Raw genomic sequence first — 16,220 nt, forward strand, 5'->3', positions numbered from 1 at the left:
ACATGTGTCAGCTTGAGTATTTAGAATATAGTTTAAAACAGCATCAAACACCCTGATCATCCCATCGCGGTAATCGAATGTTTAAAGGGACTATACACCAGATTGGCACCAAAATGTTTTTTTTTTCTGTGACGAATCTCAAGACGATTATTTAATAAATGTTTTACTCTTTGATATCATAATTGTAAACAAAAATACCAAAATGTTAAAAAAAGTCGAGTCGGAGACCGGGTTCGAACCGGTATCGCCATAATTGCAGTCCAGTGTTGTATTCACTCTGCTACGAAAGTTTACACTAAACGCTGAAAATTTAAGCTTTACACCTAACTTGGTAATATCTCGCGATAACATCGACTAGCCAATCACGCAAAAGGAATAAATTCTACTAGTTAGACATACGTATTTTTTTTCTTTAATGGAAAAATATGAAAAAACAGCGAAAAGAAATTAATTGTAAACTATGTGCTACTGCAGTTAGTAAGTGTCAATGCATTGTACACATCGATACCAAATTAATGTCAGTTTTCGACAATTTTCTTTTTTCGCTTTTTTCATCATACGGAGTGCAGCCCCTTTAATATAAGCATATGTTGATAAATATGTGTTCTGTCTTTTTCGGTAATTGTGTTCTACTTTAACTCTCGTAAAAGTATTGATAAAATTTTATCCATTTGAATCTTAACAGAGTTTTGTTAATCGAAATTGGCATCGTCCCGTAGGATTGTGTGTATTATTAACAAGGTTCCAGACATTTGGAAAGTTTTTATTTTGACTTTTTCAGGCTGTTACGATGACAGATATAAAAACAAAATTAGAGGTAAGAATATTTGTCTTGAATCATGTACAAATTCGAATGGTGCTTCGATATCCTTTTTATTCATATTAGATTCGATCCGATGGGTGGGTTATAGAGGAAATTGGCATGCTATATGTTCATAGCCAAACTCTGTAATAGGTAGTAGTGATTTAAACTGATTTGATAACTACATAAAACGAACAAAAAAACTTAAATATTTAGTCATTTGATTGCTTTAAACACGCTTTGTTGTATCTGGTTTGCAAGAAAATAGTGAATTTCAAATTACCACGACTTTTCGTTAATTTACATAGAATCATCGTAAGTTCGTGAATGTAAAAATCTGACAGCATTCCTTTTCTGCAGCAATATCATCACTCAGTAAATATTAAATGTCATTTACTGATGAATCTTCGATACGTTTATATAATAATAATAATAATAATAATAATAATAATAATAATAATAATAATAATAATAATAATAATAATAATAATAATAGAACATGTAATAATAATAATAATAATAATAATAATACATGTAATATTAATAATTTCATTATCAGTCGGATCTCAGAAGAGAGGATATCAAGTACTGGACTCCATCGCAAGACGATGGAAAAAAGAAAGACGACGATGGAAGAAAGAAAGACGACGATGGAAAAAAGAAAGACGACGATGGAAAAAAGAAAGACGCAGATGGAAAAAAGAAAGACGCAGATGGAAAAAAGAAAGACGCAGATGGAAAAAAGAAAGACAAGTGTGATATTTGCTGCGTAAATAAGCCCGGTATGGTATAGTTACGTTTTCATTCATGATAAAGTGTTATTATTCACAATAAAGTGTGCTATTTTTAATAACGCCTCATTTTCCATGCATTTGCGACTTGTAACCTAACTTTAAGAGTTTTAAAATAAAAAGTAAAACAGACCGCAATACTTCAATAAAATAAACATTCTTAACAAAGTTTGAAGGGAGTTTTGTTAAATATGCATTAGCTTATACAAAAACAACTCGGAAAATAGTTTAAAATGTTAAATGATAACTTTGAATGGAGCATAGAGAGTCTAGCCCAATTCCCAATGCGTCTCAATTACACCTTTTGTATTTTTCAAGATACTTCGTGTCAAGTTATACAAATTGTATTGAAAGTCTGCGCATCACAGATGCCAGTTTGTGAGGTTCTGCGTACTGCATACAATTTACTTCAGTCTGGTGTACCACATTAACAAAACTCCTAGATACCGCGTATCTTAGAGGCGGGGTTCTTCTAATGTATTTTACATGTATCGTATTGGCAAACCAGGAAAGAATAGTAACGTATTTGATATGGATGATTAATAATTACTCAACAAAAATAACGTTTATTGCGCGGATTGTTGAAAACAAAATAAAGTTACGTATTTTACATGGCTCGTTGATATTAAGAAGGACATAAATGTGTTAAACATGGTCGGTAAGAAACAAGCAAGCAAAATGAAAGAAACGTGGATATTTTTACAATTCTGGTTAGTAACACGCAAACCAGTAACGTATTATGCATTTTATGTGAATAGCAAGCAAACAAAAAAGTAACGTATTATGCATGTTATGATAATAGCAAGTAAACAAAAAGAAGGTACCGTTGAATCTTTTTAACTATGGTGGTTTATAACAAGCAAACAGAAAGAAAGTACCGTTGAATCTGTTTAACTATGGTGGTTTATAACAAGCAATCAGATAGAAAGTAACGTTTTATACATCGTCGGTTGATACCAAACAAAGGAAAACAGTTTCGTATTTTACATTGCTTAATTATAACTAGCAAACCAGGGATGTTTTTAAAGTATTGTACGTGGATTGCTCTGGAACTTTTATACAAAGGACAAATAGTTATGTACACATTTTATAAAAACATATTTTCTTCATTAAATGCTGCAATCGTATATCACATGTAAGCGGGAAAATGAAACTTTAAAATGTAATATATTTATAAAGAATATTTATTTCAGAGAAGACTTTCGTCAAACTTCAACATGGAATAAGTTGTCGTTCAAAAATAAAGATGTGCGTTGGTTGTCTGTGGAACTTGCGATACAATCCCGTCAAGTGCCACTCGTGTGATCAAGAGAAAATACAGTCCCCAGTTGGTGAGCAATATACAGAGAGCATAAACATGTATTTCATACCTATCATACTGTAAAGCATCAATGAAAATGAAGACCTGACCAATTGCTGACTATTGATCTGATGTGAATAAAGTAAAATTGAATTCAGACTATAAATTATGTTTTAAAGAAATACGTTCGTATGCTATTTAAACGTATATATATATATCCTTCTGAATGTATAATTTTTATAGAGATGCAAAAATTGAGCTTGCAACGATCACCCTTAAGTAGCCCCCCCCCCCCCTTTACATGATGACAACATTGGTATTGGCTTGATCAATGCATAGTAGATACCACTTACATCTTGGTAACATTTGATGTGCAATGGCTACTCTGTAGTTACAATACCTTACGTGCGCATAGCATACACTTTCCCATGATACTGTAGAGAAATTTCTGCTGACGTGTTTGTAGCATTTGCATTGCCTTGATCACTGCATAAGAACTCCTTTTGCCTATGAGGTACATACACATTGCCATGATAACTGTATAGCAGTTTCCCGTTACGTGTAAGTGTCGTTGGCATTTTCGTGATCACTGTTCAGTAGCCTTCTCCTAAAAGTTGATGCTATTGACTTTTACTTTACCACTGTATAGTGGCCTACCCTTACCTGTTGATGACATTTGCTTTGGCTTGACAACTGTATAGTTGCAACCGCTAGCATGTTGATGCTATGTATGAAATCTAGTGTATATGAAAATATGAACGATATTATTATGTTCTGTGCATATGTGTCCCCAGAGGGATCTACCATTTACAATACGATGGGAGAAACTAATGTTATATTATTACTGGAAAACAACATAATAATTATCCAGATTCCTTTTTGGGTATTTTAATGCTCGGACCAAATTTTTTTTTTTTTTGGAACCATTTCCGATGGCCCGTTTATTGGTTAAAATAATATATATATATATATATATATATATATATATATATATATATATATATATATATATATATATATATATATATATATATATATATATATATATATATACATTGAAACACAAAGGTTATGGATATCAAATCGGAGTATATTTAAGACAGTAAGTATCAAAACTGTTTGTGTTTGTGTCTTGAAATAAAACATACTGTCGTTTATATTATTTAACAATATATTGCTATTTAAATCGATTGATTAAGGAAATTTTTAAGGTATCAAAATAAGGCAAAACCAAAGAAACAAAAAAAAAACAACAACAAAAAAACACAATACCAACAAAACAAATTCTCATTTTAGAAGGAAATCTATATCAACATAGAAGTCCTTAATGAGTATGATATCTACTGAAAATATGGGAGTTCTCACGATGTCTACTTACAAAAGCGAAATAGTAGAAACAATCGAAAAGAAAAAAAAACAACAACAGAAGATAATTAAGAAAAAAACAACAATAAAAACGACAACACTATTTTACTACAAACGTTTAAGCTTTTCGAAAAAAATAAATATCATATCATGATTTTTATTATTTTTGCGCAAGTATAAAACAAGCGTCTCTAAACTCGCCTTAAGAATGTTAATTATGCTTATATTTGTTCTGCGTCTATTACTCATCATATATGATTTATATATTGCAAATCCAATGTAGGCTAGCAGTATATTGATATCATTGTATTCTTTACTGTATACTTTGTATCCTATACCAATATATTTAAGTGATTTAAATGAATGTTCAAAATTACAACTCTTGAATATACCAATTATAACATTCCAGAAATGTTCTACATATCTACATTGAATAAAAAAGTGGTCGAAATCTTCCATTTCATTACACACGGAACACATTGGATTAGATCTTATTTTCCAGGTGTATAGGTTTTTATTAGTAGCTGTTATTCTATGAATCAATTTGAACTTAAATTGTTTGATTCGATTATCAAATATTTTTTTATTCAACACAAAATAAACCGAATTCCATGCAATATGAGTATCATCAAATTCTGTTTCCCATGACCTGTGTGTGTATGGTTTTGTGAATTTCTTGCCAATTAAGAGTTGTTTTATGCATTTATTAGTGCTATTCATGAACTTAATTTTGTTCGGTAATACTATAGTACAGTCTGTTCTAACGTTTGCTCTTATTGAATGATGCGTGTTTAATGTTTGTTTCCAAGTTGTTGGAATAGCTTTTTTTAAGCGGTGTATTTCCGATATCCAATTAGATTTTGATTTTAATCTATTTAATATAAATGCTTTATTGATCTTTCCATCTTTGAATATATCGTCAACATATATAAAATTAGATTCGATCCAGTTATTAAATACAAGGGATTTCCCCTTCTCTTTAACAAAGCGATTACCCCATACGATTTGCTTTCTTATTTCTGTAAAGGATGTTGGAAAAGTAACAAGAGCAGGATTTTTTAGTTCAATAAAAGCGTCCAAAACACGTTTATAAAAAGTGGTAGTTCTAATTTTACTTTTGGCAGAGATTTTAGGCTGTCTATATTCATATTAAATATGATTAAGTTCTTGCCGTATTGATTTAGATATAATTGCGGTATTATTTTCCAGGTTGCTATTTCTGGTTTCTTAAGTGTTTTAACCCATTTAATTTGAAGGGTTTTGTAGAATGTAAAAATATCAACCATTTCTAGTCCCCCATCTAATTTATTACCGATTAGTGTTGTTCTTTTGATTTTCTCACTTTTATTGGACCAGAGAAATTTAAAAAATAATGTGTTTAATTCTTCAAGTACCTTCTTTGGTGTGAAAAGGGATTGCATTATATATGATATTTTAGATATAAGAATTGATTTTATTACCGTTAATTTACTATAAAATGTCAGTGTTCTTTTATTCCAATGATTAATTTTTACTTTGATTTTTTCTATCTTGTCATTCCAATTCAGTTCTTGCATCTGGCTTAGATTCGTACCGAAGTAAACACCTAGTGCTTTGATATATCTTTTAAATTGGATACCAGAAACGTTTTCAGTTTTACATCCTCTAAGTTTACCTATCCATATTGCCTCGGTTTTGGATTTATTCAAATACAAACCGGAAACGCGACTAAAATCATTAATTATGTTTAAAATAACAGAGATTTCATTTTCATTTTTTGCAAATACTGTAGTGTCATCTGCAAGTTGTGTTATCTTAATGTATGCATTCTTTGACACTTTAATGTCTTTTATATTTTCGCTAGCCTTGATTTTTAACGAGAGAATTTCGACAACAATTATGAATAACAGAGATTGGACATCCCTGTTTAATGCCTCTACTTACCTTAAAAGATTTAGATTGCCATCCGTTATTAGTAACGCGTGAATTAATGTTTTTATAGATAAGTTTTACCCATTGTTTAAAATTTTCTTTAAACCCAAATTTATCCAAACAAATCATCATGAAAGGCCATTCAACCGTATCAAATGCTTTTTTAAAATCTAGAAATATTATTGCCCCTTCCAAATCTGTCTGTTCAGCATACTCTATGATATCCTGTATTTGTCTGATGTTGTTTCCAATAAATCTATTTTTAATGTACCCTTGTTGGTCTTGGCTGATAATTTTTTGTAAGACTTTTTGAAGTCGGGCTGCTAATGTTTTTGCAAGAATTTTATAGTCGATATTTAATAATGATATTGGTCTCCAATTTTCCATACTCCCCGGGTCTCCCTTTTTGTACAGAAGTGAAAATATAGATTGTTTTTGGGAGTATGTAAGTTCTTCTTTCTCAAAACATTCATTAAAAGTATCCGTTAAAAAATTACCAATTGTATACCAGAAATGTTTATAAAATTCCGCAGTAAGTCCGTCGAGGCCAGGACTTTTGTTTAATTTCATATCATTAAGGGCGTCTGTACACTCGTTCAGAGTAACATGGCCTTCACATAAGTCGGCATCAGTCTCTGTGAGTTTTGGCCTTATTTCAATATTTTCAAAATAATGTTCTATGTTTGTCGACACTGCTTGAGCCGAGTATAGATTTTTATAAAAATTAACCTCTGCTTTAAGAATTTCATTTATACCAGTAATTGTTTTACCGTTTATATTTAATGAAGTGACCGTTTTCCTGCTTTGACGAGACTTTTCTAAATTAAGAAAATAACTTGAATTAGTTTCACCTTCTTCAAGATATTCTACTCTAGATCGAATTTGAGCACCTTTTGCTTTTTCATTATAAATATTTTGAATTTCATTTTCTAGCTGTTGTATTACATCATCATTTGATTGGTGATTGATATTGTCATTTGCATGCAATTCCCTTAGTTGTTTTTCAAGTTTTTGTAAATGATTATTTCTGTTTCTTGCCATTTGTTTAGAAAAACTGATTGAATATTCTCGTATTTCATGTTTACATATTTCCCATTTAGTCTGCAGAGAGTTGATATTTAATGTTTTTGAGCGTTCAATAATGGCCTCTATATTTTTTACAATAATGAAGGTCTTTTAAAAGAGAATTGTTTAATTTCCAGTAACCAGGACCCCGTGTACTTGGTGACCTAAGTTTCAATGAAATTGCTAAATGATCTGTATATTTAATCAAGTCAGGCCTAATATCCGTAGAGTACACCAATGGAGTTATGTTTTTGTCAATTAACCAGAAGTCAATTCTGCTTCTTTCAACGTTACCCTTTCTTCTCCACGTATATTGTAAATTAGTTTTATTTAATGACCTCCAAATATCGTCTAAATGGTTTGATTTAATAATTTTTTGAAGATTTTCGTTTGACTTGTGATTTCCGTGTGTACGTGATACCCTATCTTGGATTTCTAGTGTATCATTAAAGTCTCCACCTATGACGTTTAACCCCTGAGATAACTCTTGCACTAATTTTAATATTTTTTCAAAGAACATATTACGTTCTTTTTTATCGTTTGGAGCATAAAGATTTATTAAGGTATAGATAGTCTCATTGATTTCAATATTCATAATGATATATCTACCGGTTTTGTCAAATGTTGTATTTGGGGGGCCGCTTCTATGTCTTTTACGTAGACTTTCAGAAAGCGTTTGGTTCCCTTATACACTTTAAATTATTCACTAGCCTTTCAGAAAAGGGCATTAATTGAAATATCTTAAAAATTCTTAAGTCAATGTATTCAAAATTAAACGCCCATGTAAAAATTGAGGGAAATAACATTACCCAATCATTTTTATGTAACGTAGGCACCAGACAGGGGGATTTGAATTCACCAAAAATATTTTCTCTTTACATCAATGACTTAGTAGCACATTTAAGAGACACATGCAAAAATAGCATATTTATAACTAATGATATGCTTGATATTGTTTGTCTTATGTGTACTGACGATGTAGCGAACTTTGCAGATACGGCAAACAATCTCCAGATGCAGCGTAATGCTGTTTCTAGATTTTGTCATGATACGAGTATGCAAGTGAATTTAAACAAGACAGAAATAATAGTTTTTCGGAACGGTGGCCCATTACGTAACTATGAGAAATGGTTTCTAAATGGAAATCAAATTAACACCGTATCCATATACAAATATATGGGATTATTGTTTACCCCGAAACTTTCCTGGATAACGGCTAAAACTAAATTGGTGTCACATGCACGCAAAGCAGCCTTTTCCATACAACAATAACAAAAGCCGTTAGGCTATTTTTCGCATTCTGATATATTTAAACTATTTGACAGTATGGTAACTCCAATTCTCACCTTCGGGTCTAAAATATGGGGCTTTGAACATAGTGAGGCAATAGAAAGGGCTCAAGCATAATTTTGTAGATATTTTCTTGGAGTAAATTCGACTGTAAATACAAGTATATAGTACTTTGGGAATGCGGTCTAATTCCACTTTGCATTGTATATAATTCAAAATGTATCAATTTTTGGTGCAAATCGTTGCAAATGCCAAATCAAAGATATCCAGTGAATTGCAATAAAATGATAAAATCGCCGGATAAGGTGGGTAGACTGGTGTTAAAAGTCTGCTGTTTAGGTTTGGCTTTGGTTATGTTTGGATCTTGCAGGACGTTGGGGATATACATTTACTTTCATATACATTCAAGCAGCGTTTAAACGATTGCATGTCCCAAACTTGGCACAATGATGTTACTACTTCATCGCGATGCGACACTTATCAGTGTTTTAAATCACTGTTTGTTATGTATTGTTTTATTAAATGATAGTGATGGGCCGATAATCGATTATAATCGAAAATTGATCGGAAAGCTTCAAAATCGGCGATAATCGATTGTAAATTATCATAATCGATTATCGCGGAACATCAAACAAATTTATCAAGGGAGGTTACTCAGTATTCATTTACGATTTTTTTATCTTGCCGGCATTTCGGCTCATTTTTCTTTGGGTACAATTCGTAAGAATGGAAGACGACAATGACGATATGCTGTACAATTATCCTGGTGGAAAAGCAAAATCTAAAGTCTGGCTCTTTTTTGCATTTAGAAAAATCAAACCAGGACCTCCAACCAATAAAAACCATGACATAAGCAAGGCGTATTGTTGCCTTTGCAAAAAGGCTTACGCAAAATAGGTATACAGTAACTAGATCACAGGTGATGAGCAAGAAGAGATGTAGAATGAACCCATATCTCATTGACCAGACAATATTTCTAAACAAACATTTACTTGTATTTTCATACTGGTGACTTCGAAATTTCTGATGTATACATTTCAGTTGAATGTTTTTTTTTCTTTTTGACTTAAAAATATATTTTTTTTCTGTTTTATGTTTGTTAGTTTCCTGAAAAATGAATATGTAAGTTCTATTGTTTGGTTTATATATTTAATTCAGATACAGAGACGAAGTGATACCCATTACCTTCAAGTATATCACTAGCAACCACTGCTCTATAATATCCGATTATAGCCGATGTCTAATCGGTTGATGGTCTCCGATTGTAACCGATTATCGATTGTAAATTCAACCGATTGCCCATCACTATTAAATGAACAGACAGCAGTATAACCGTGAACACTTTTATTTATTTGTATCATGTAGTGCGAGTGTGGTAAATAGCTGAAATTAACAATAAAGCTGATTGTAAAGAACAGAAATACTAAAATATAAAAAATAGCATGTAAAATGAAGTTCTCTATAAGATCTAAACACTTTAGAACCGAAATTTATGTTGATTAACAATATTGTAAACAATAACAATTAGGAATTCATTAATTAGTTAAAGAAACTATCAAAATACTTCAATATTTGCATAATACATACAACGCGTGCCTTTAAAATCTTTGAAAAGTCTTCGATGGGACTTCAAAAATGGTGGAACACCATGAATACTCTTCAACAATAAAACTAAAGGAGGAATATTTAAGACAAAACGTCCTTAATCCAAACGGCTAACAACAACTGTTAACTCCTGAGAAATATCTAACAATGGACATACCTTTTAAAATCAGATTAGTACTCGCGCGTTTTAAATGCACAATCCACAAGTTAAACATTGAAATAGGTAGACACAATAATTTTTCAACGTGAAAATCGAATTTGTTTACACTGTTTCAGGTATTTAAACATCCAGGTAATTGGAAATGAATACCACGCCTTTTTCGAGTGCAAAAAATATGAGGAAATAAATAAAAACGAATAAACCATTTATATAACTGGTATAGCGGTCAGAGAAATCAATTTTCATTTAATTGTTTAATGAGCAGTAACGATATCTTTGTTGTTAAACATGTTGCATATGTTTTCTATCAAATTATGACTGCAGTAGATAATAGATAAATCATAAAGCACAGGGTGGCACATATTATATTATTGTAAACGTTTATTGGTGTTGTATTCTGGCTCTGGCTTAATCACTGTAAATTGGCATTTTCGTACTTGTTGATAACATTTGCTCTGGCTTGATCACTTTATAGTTGCATTCTCTAACGTGTTTATGATATTTGCTTCGGCTTGACCTCTGTATAGTGGCCTACATGTTGATGCTTTTGGTATTTGCTTGATCACTGTATAGTGGCCTCCCTTACGTGTTGATAACATTTACTTTGGCTTGATCACCGTAAAGCGGCCTTCTCTCATGTGTTGATTACATTTGCTTTGGTTTGATCACTGCATGTTGGCCTTCCCGTGCGTGTTGATAGCATAGGGTTTGCAATGATCATTGTAAAGTGGATTTTCCTTAAGTGTTGATGACATTTGCTTGGTGACTCTATTGTAGTCTCCTCTTACGTTATGTTAATAATGGAAGGGTCTTAATGACTGAAAAGTAGCCTCCTTACCCGTGTAAATGACATACACATTAGATGCCTTGATAACTATATAATAGGCCCCCCTTTGATATTGATAACTTTTCCGCTGTCTCAATCGTTGATTATTAGCCTCGCGTTGTGTTGACGACATTGTCATTGCCTTAATCTTGCATAGCACTAAAGATAGGTATGGGTATTTCAGGTGATCGCTGGGGTGCCATTCTCATAGCGGGCACAGATAAGAAGGAGGACATAACAAAAAGATTTGAAGACGATATAGAAAAGCTGAAAGATAGAGTCATTACAAAAGCAACTTTGATGGGTGTAAGGTATGTTTCAATGTTTTTAATATACGTAATATATTTAATCAAACGGTATGATAGTCAGTAGTTTATTTATGGCGTGTACATAGTGTCGCTTGCTTGTTTTAAGATGGTAGTCAACGGTTATAAGTAAAGACATGTGTATGATGATCTCAACAGGGTATACAGTAATGATCAGATCGAGTAACTACTCGAAAAATTTAGCGTTGTATTCAAAGTTAATGTGTTTAATACATACATATGATTCTTTTCCAGGGACAATGTAGTAAAATATCACGTCAAACATTAATTTATCTTGTGACGTGAAGGTTAATGTGCAGGGAAGAATAACTGTAGTTAGTAAACACATGTTAATAGCCGTCACAACAGGCTTTAAAGCAATGATAAGACTGAGTAACTACTTGCATAATTCAGTATTTTATCCAAAATGAATGCGGTGTATAATCCAAAATTTTCCTTTGACGCACATATGCTTTCTTTCCAGGGACAATGTAGTCACAGTGAAGAAATCTAAGAAAACGTACGGTGAACAATTGATGAAGGCATTCAGCAATTTTGATACTTCAGAGATCAACACGCTGGTATTAGTTTATTCAGGCCATCATGGGGATGAAGGATTTCAATTAGACACTCATACGCTGACGGACAGTGAGCTTGAGAAGAAAATCATCTGTCTTAAACATGTGACGAAAGTTATTTTATTTCTAGATTGCTGTCACCCAAAGAAGCTTAATCTGGGCGAAAAAGCGGTATTACAGTTTAATGCCGTAACAAGCCAACAAAAAGCTATCAGTGAACCAACAGGTAGCCAGTTTGTAAATGACATTGTCAAGGTATTGACAAATCCCTGGGAATGTAGGTGTTGCGGAAATACACCTTTAATAAGAGATTATGACATGCACAAGTATTTCAACAAGCACCCTTACAATGAGTCGAAAACACCGTCACAGCAAGCATACACAGAAGGGGACATTGACCACATTCTTATGTTTAGACCAGTTGACCCTAGATGGTTGAACAAGTTGGAAGAATCATTAGAAAGCAGCCCATTGCAAAGTAAACATATTTTTGAGTATTTCTTCTAAATCGATAATGCGAAATGGCTAGGAAATAGACGAAAAACCTTTAAATTGCTAATTTCCTACGACTCGATAACATTAACCGCGACAAGCTGAACTGCGTCTAAAAGTTATTTTTGGGAAATAAGACTATGTGGCGTCACTGTGTCTTACTTTTCACAAAAGAACTGCGGTTCCCAGTTTGTAAAGCCTATTTAAATTCCTTGGTTATTTAGTAAATATGGGATCAGAACGATATGTGACGTCATAATGTCTTGCTACAGTGTCATGTCTGTCGCGGTTGTAATCGGTATGGTAATCGGTAGGTTTACAAAACAGATCACAATTTATAAAGAGCGTAAGAGAAAGAGTAAATGTTTATTCGACGCGACTATATGTTCTTAATGTATAATCAGTTAAAAACTGGTTGCACCGGTGGTATAAACTAATAAACATAACATTTAAAACAATAACATGACTGCTACACGATAAATACAAATTGCTCCATTAATCATACTTTAAACTACAAATGTAATCAATGTCGACAATCGAATTTTCCAAAAAGCTACCTAACATGGCATTTATTTCTATGTTGACAAATATTTTAATATATATATTAATAGTATTTTGGAAGGATATCTTTATATATGGATATCTGTATATATGTATACTTAGTATTTAGGAAGGAGATCTGCCCTAACGCAAATAATTTTATTTTCAGGATTGAGAAATAAGCTATTTGATCAGTACAAAGATACAAGTATAATGAGTGTTCGCTTTGACATTGATGATGCACTTGAAAAAGTATACGAAGAGCCTAAACTTACTTTAAGGGAAAAAAAAGAAAGAAAAGAGGTCAAAAGGCCTATAAAATTAAATAACATTTTTCAAGGCAAAGCGGGCACGATGGCTAAAACGATATTTGTTGAAGGAGAGCCTGGCTCTGGAAAGTCCTCGCTATGCAAGAAGATCGTTCATGATTGGTGTGAAATAAAACAGCGACTTGAGGGGCAGTCAACGGATGAATGGTGTAAAATGTTAAGTCAGTTTGAATTCGTATTTTACGTTATTCTCCGAGAGGCAAAGAATGAATGCAATATAACGAATATGATATTGAAATATATTATTGCCAGGAGCAAATTAGAACAAGAAAGCGAAAAGATATTGCTTGAAGACATTTTGGAAACCAACACCTGTCTACTATTGCTTGATGGTCTAGACGAATGGCAGCATCCTGAAAAGTGCACTCTGAGTGAGAAAACTCCCCATGTTGATACAAGTTGGAAGAAATGTATATTATGCATCACAACTAGACCGTACAAACTGGCTCAGCTAAAAATAGGCTGCTCTAAGATTGAGAATCACATTTTGCTTGAAGGAGTCACGTATCCTAAAAAACTTGTTGCGAAAATAGTATCTAGTTTGAACAACTTTCACGCCAAAGAAAAATCAAGTGATCAATGCATTGATGACATTCGCCATAAAAAAATGTGGCATTTCAGTGAATGTCCAATCTTGTTAGCTCACATCGTTTGGCTATGGTACAAGGGAAAGCTTTTGGCAGATATAAACCTCTCTGTTCTTTACAGAACCATGCTGGGTGAACGATGGGAAGAATTCTATGTGAGGTGGCCAGCTATGGGATATAAAATCGAATTCAATGACGTCATACGTGCCCTGAGCAAAATAGCTTTTGAAAAGTTATTTGCTGAAGATGAAAAAAAGACAATTGTTTTTGAAATAAATGAGCAGGAGAAGACGACCTTGAAAAATCTAGAAGAGGCATTGCTAAAGTCTGGCATCATATCCTGTAAAAACGTTCATGGTGAATATTCTGGGCTGTATTACTTCTTTCACAAATCAGTTCAAGAATACCTAGCGGCGCTGTTTTTATCGGAATGCATTGGGAAATGTTGTTTGCATATCAAACAAACATACAAAAACCACAGGAGAGAAAGTGGAATAAGCTTGTCAAATGTCTTACTTTTCCTTTGTGGTTTGAATTCAGAAGCTGCCGAAGAACTGGCAAAAACAATTAACCAACTGTTCACTAATTTTTGCGATTTATATGGTTGTTCTAAATGGGAATTGGAAATTTTCCAGGGCATGATCATAAAAGGCCAAATAGAGCTAGACATGAGCGATAACTCCGGCAGTAAACTGTGCTTGCAACACATCCGTATAAGTACAAACAGAGCCGTAAATGATAAGGAGGCAACCGTCTTAGAACAACTGATAAAGACAAATAAATCATCCATAGTATCACTGAATATATTTGGGGACACCTACCATGCATCCCATTTTGCAAATAGTATCGACAGCAATGCCCTTGATTTCGAGAATTTCACAAGTCTTAAGTACTTACACCTGGAAAATTTACACTATAAAGATGTCATTGGTTTGAATCTTAGTAATTTAAGAGAATGCGATATAGATTTATATATAAAATTAGACTGTTGGCAGGAAAGTCCAACACCACAGCACCTCATAGATACATTTTACCACTGTGATATTGATAGTTTTAAACAAATGAAATCACTTAAATTGCCATATGTGACAGGGGGGTTGGCCTTGTTACGTCAAAGTCCAGAACGAAATGGACATCTTGATTTAAGAGGCCTTGAAAACCTAACCGAACTTGTATTACACAATCTGGCTTACTCAGACGTGGTGAATCTACAAGAGTTGGGATTACACTCGTTACAATTAGGATTCAATGAGGAACAGCGAGCACCACTGCTTATGGCAACGTTATTAACACATGGAACATTCCAGGTAACTATTTTGTTTAACGTTGTGTATAAGATTGATTTTGACATATATCTAAAACCAAATAAAAGTTGTATATAGGCAGTAAAAAGGAGTTATTTCAATTAAATTGTTTACGATTATTTTGAACGATGCTTTGTACCTATTTGTGTATATTCTGGACAGTTTTCCAACAAAGAACAAATGTGTTGTTATTCGAACACTTCAAAATATTAAATACTTCATGATTTAATTGAAATAAAAATACACAATAAACACTTTAGCAAACTTGACCAAACGCTGCACAATTAATATTGTGTCGTATACATGACTCCACAACGAATAAGCGTTTTATGATTACACGATGATTGTATCAACATTGGGAACATATTTTCAAGATTGGTTGTTTTATCCTTAAACGTTGATTCGAAAAATGTTAAGACATATTCTAAGGAGCAAGATTTACAAAGCATACACCGAAAGACCAGTGTTTTAATATTTGAAAGACTTCTAGATATAGCCGCTTTTAACATATTCACTAGAGTTCGGATTTGTGGACAAATAAATTTGAAGTACACTTATCCAAGTGCACAACTCTAAATATTAAACATTTGTGCTCAGCTATACACACATGTAGGGAAAATACGTAATTTTACGGAAGTAAGTATACCGTGTGTACGTGTACGTGTGTGAGTGTGTTAGTGTGTATTAATTAAGGATTAAAATTCGACATGTTGCATTTTATCGGGGTATGGTATGCAATGGGGCTGTTCAAAATGGGTGGAGTCCGAAGGACTCCACCAACATTTTGAACTGCGCCATTGCATACCATACCCCGATAAAATGCAACATGTCGAATTTTAATACTTATATTTACATTCATTTAAATCTACATTTCTTACATTCCTACATTGATTATTCAAGAGCATTTTCTCTTTTCTTTCTCACGTTGTTCTCAACGGTGGGTAAATTAGAACAGCTATCGTAACCTAAT

The 16,220-nt window shown here is 32.8% G+C and overlaps 1 protein-coding gene across 1 annotated transcript; it reads left to right on the forward strand.

Annotated features, from left to right (window-relative positions):
* Positions 1-790: 790 nt before the first annotated feature.
* LOC128222418 (uncharacterized) lies at positions 791-14,625 on the forward strand. Its single transcript, XM_052931403.1, has 7 exons — positions 791-817; positions 1,362-1,584; positions 2,787-2,924; positions 11,300-11,426; positions 11,905-12,476; positions 13,200-14,393; positions 14,582-14,625. The coding sequence occupies exons 1-7, from the start codon at positions 791-793 to the stop codon at positions 14,623-14,625; spliced, it is 2,325 nt and encodes a 774-aa protein (XP_052787363.1).
* The last annotated feature ends 1,595 nt before the right edge of the window (positions 14,626-16,220 follow it).

Source organism: Mya arenaria, chromosome 16, assembly GCF_026914265.1.
Source record: "Mya arenaria isolate MELC-2E11 chromosome 16, ASM2691426v1".
NCBI classification, from domain to species: Eukaryota; Metazoa; Mollusca; class Bivalvia; order Myida; family Myidae; genus Mya; species Mya arenaria.

Bases quoted from the DNA above. Each gene is read 5' to 3' on its own strand.
- LOC128222418 (XM_052931403.1), top strand. From the start codon at position 791: ATGACAGATATAAAAACAAAATTAGAG. The intron at 2,925-11,299 runs GTGAGCAATATA...TGGGTATTTCAG, and splicing joins GAAAATACAGTCCCCAGTTG to GTGATCGCTGGGGTGCCATT. The intron at 11,427-11,904 runs GTATGTTTCAAT...CTTTCTTTCCAG, and splicing joins GCAACTTTGATGGGTGTAAG to GGACAATGTAGTCACAGTGA.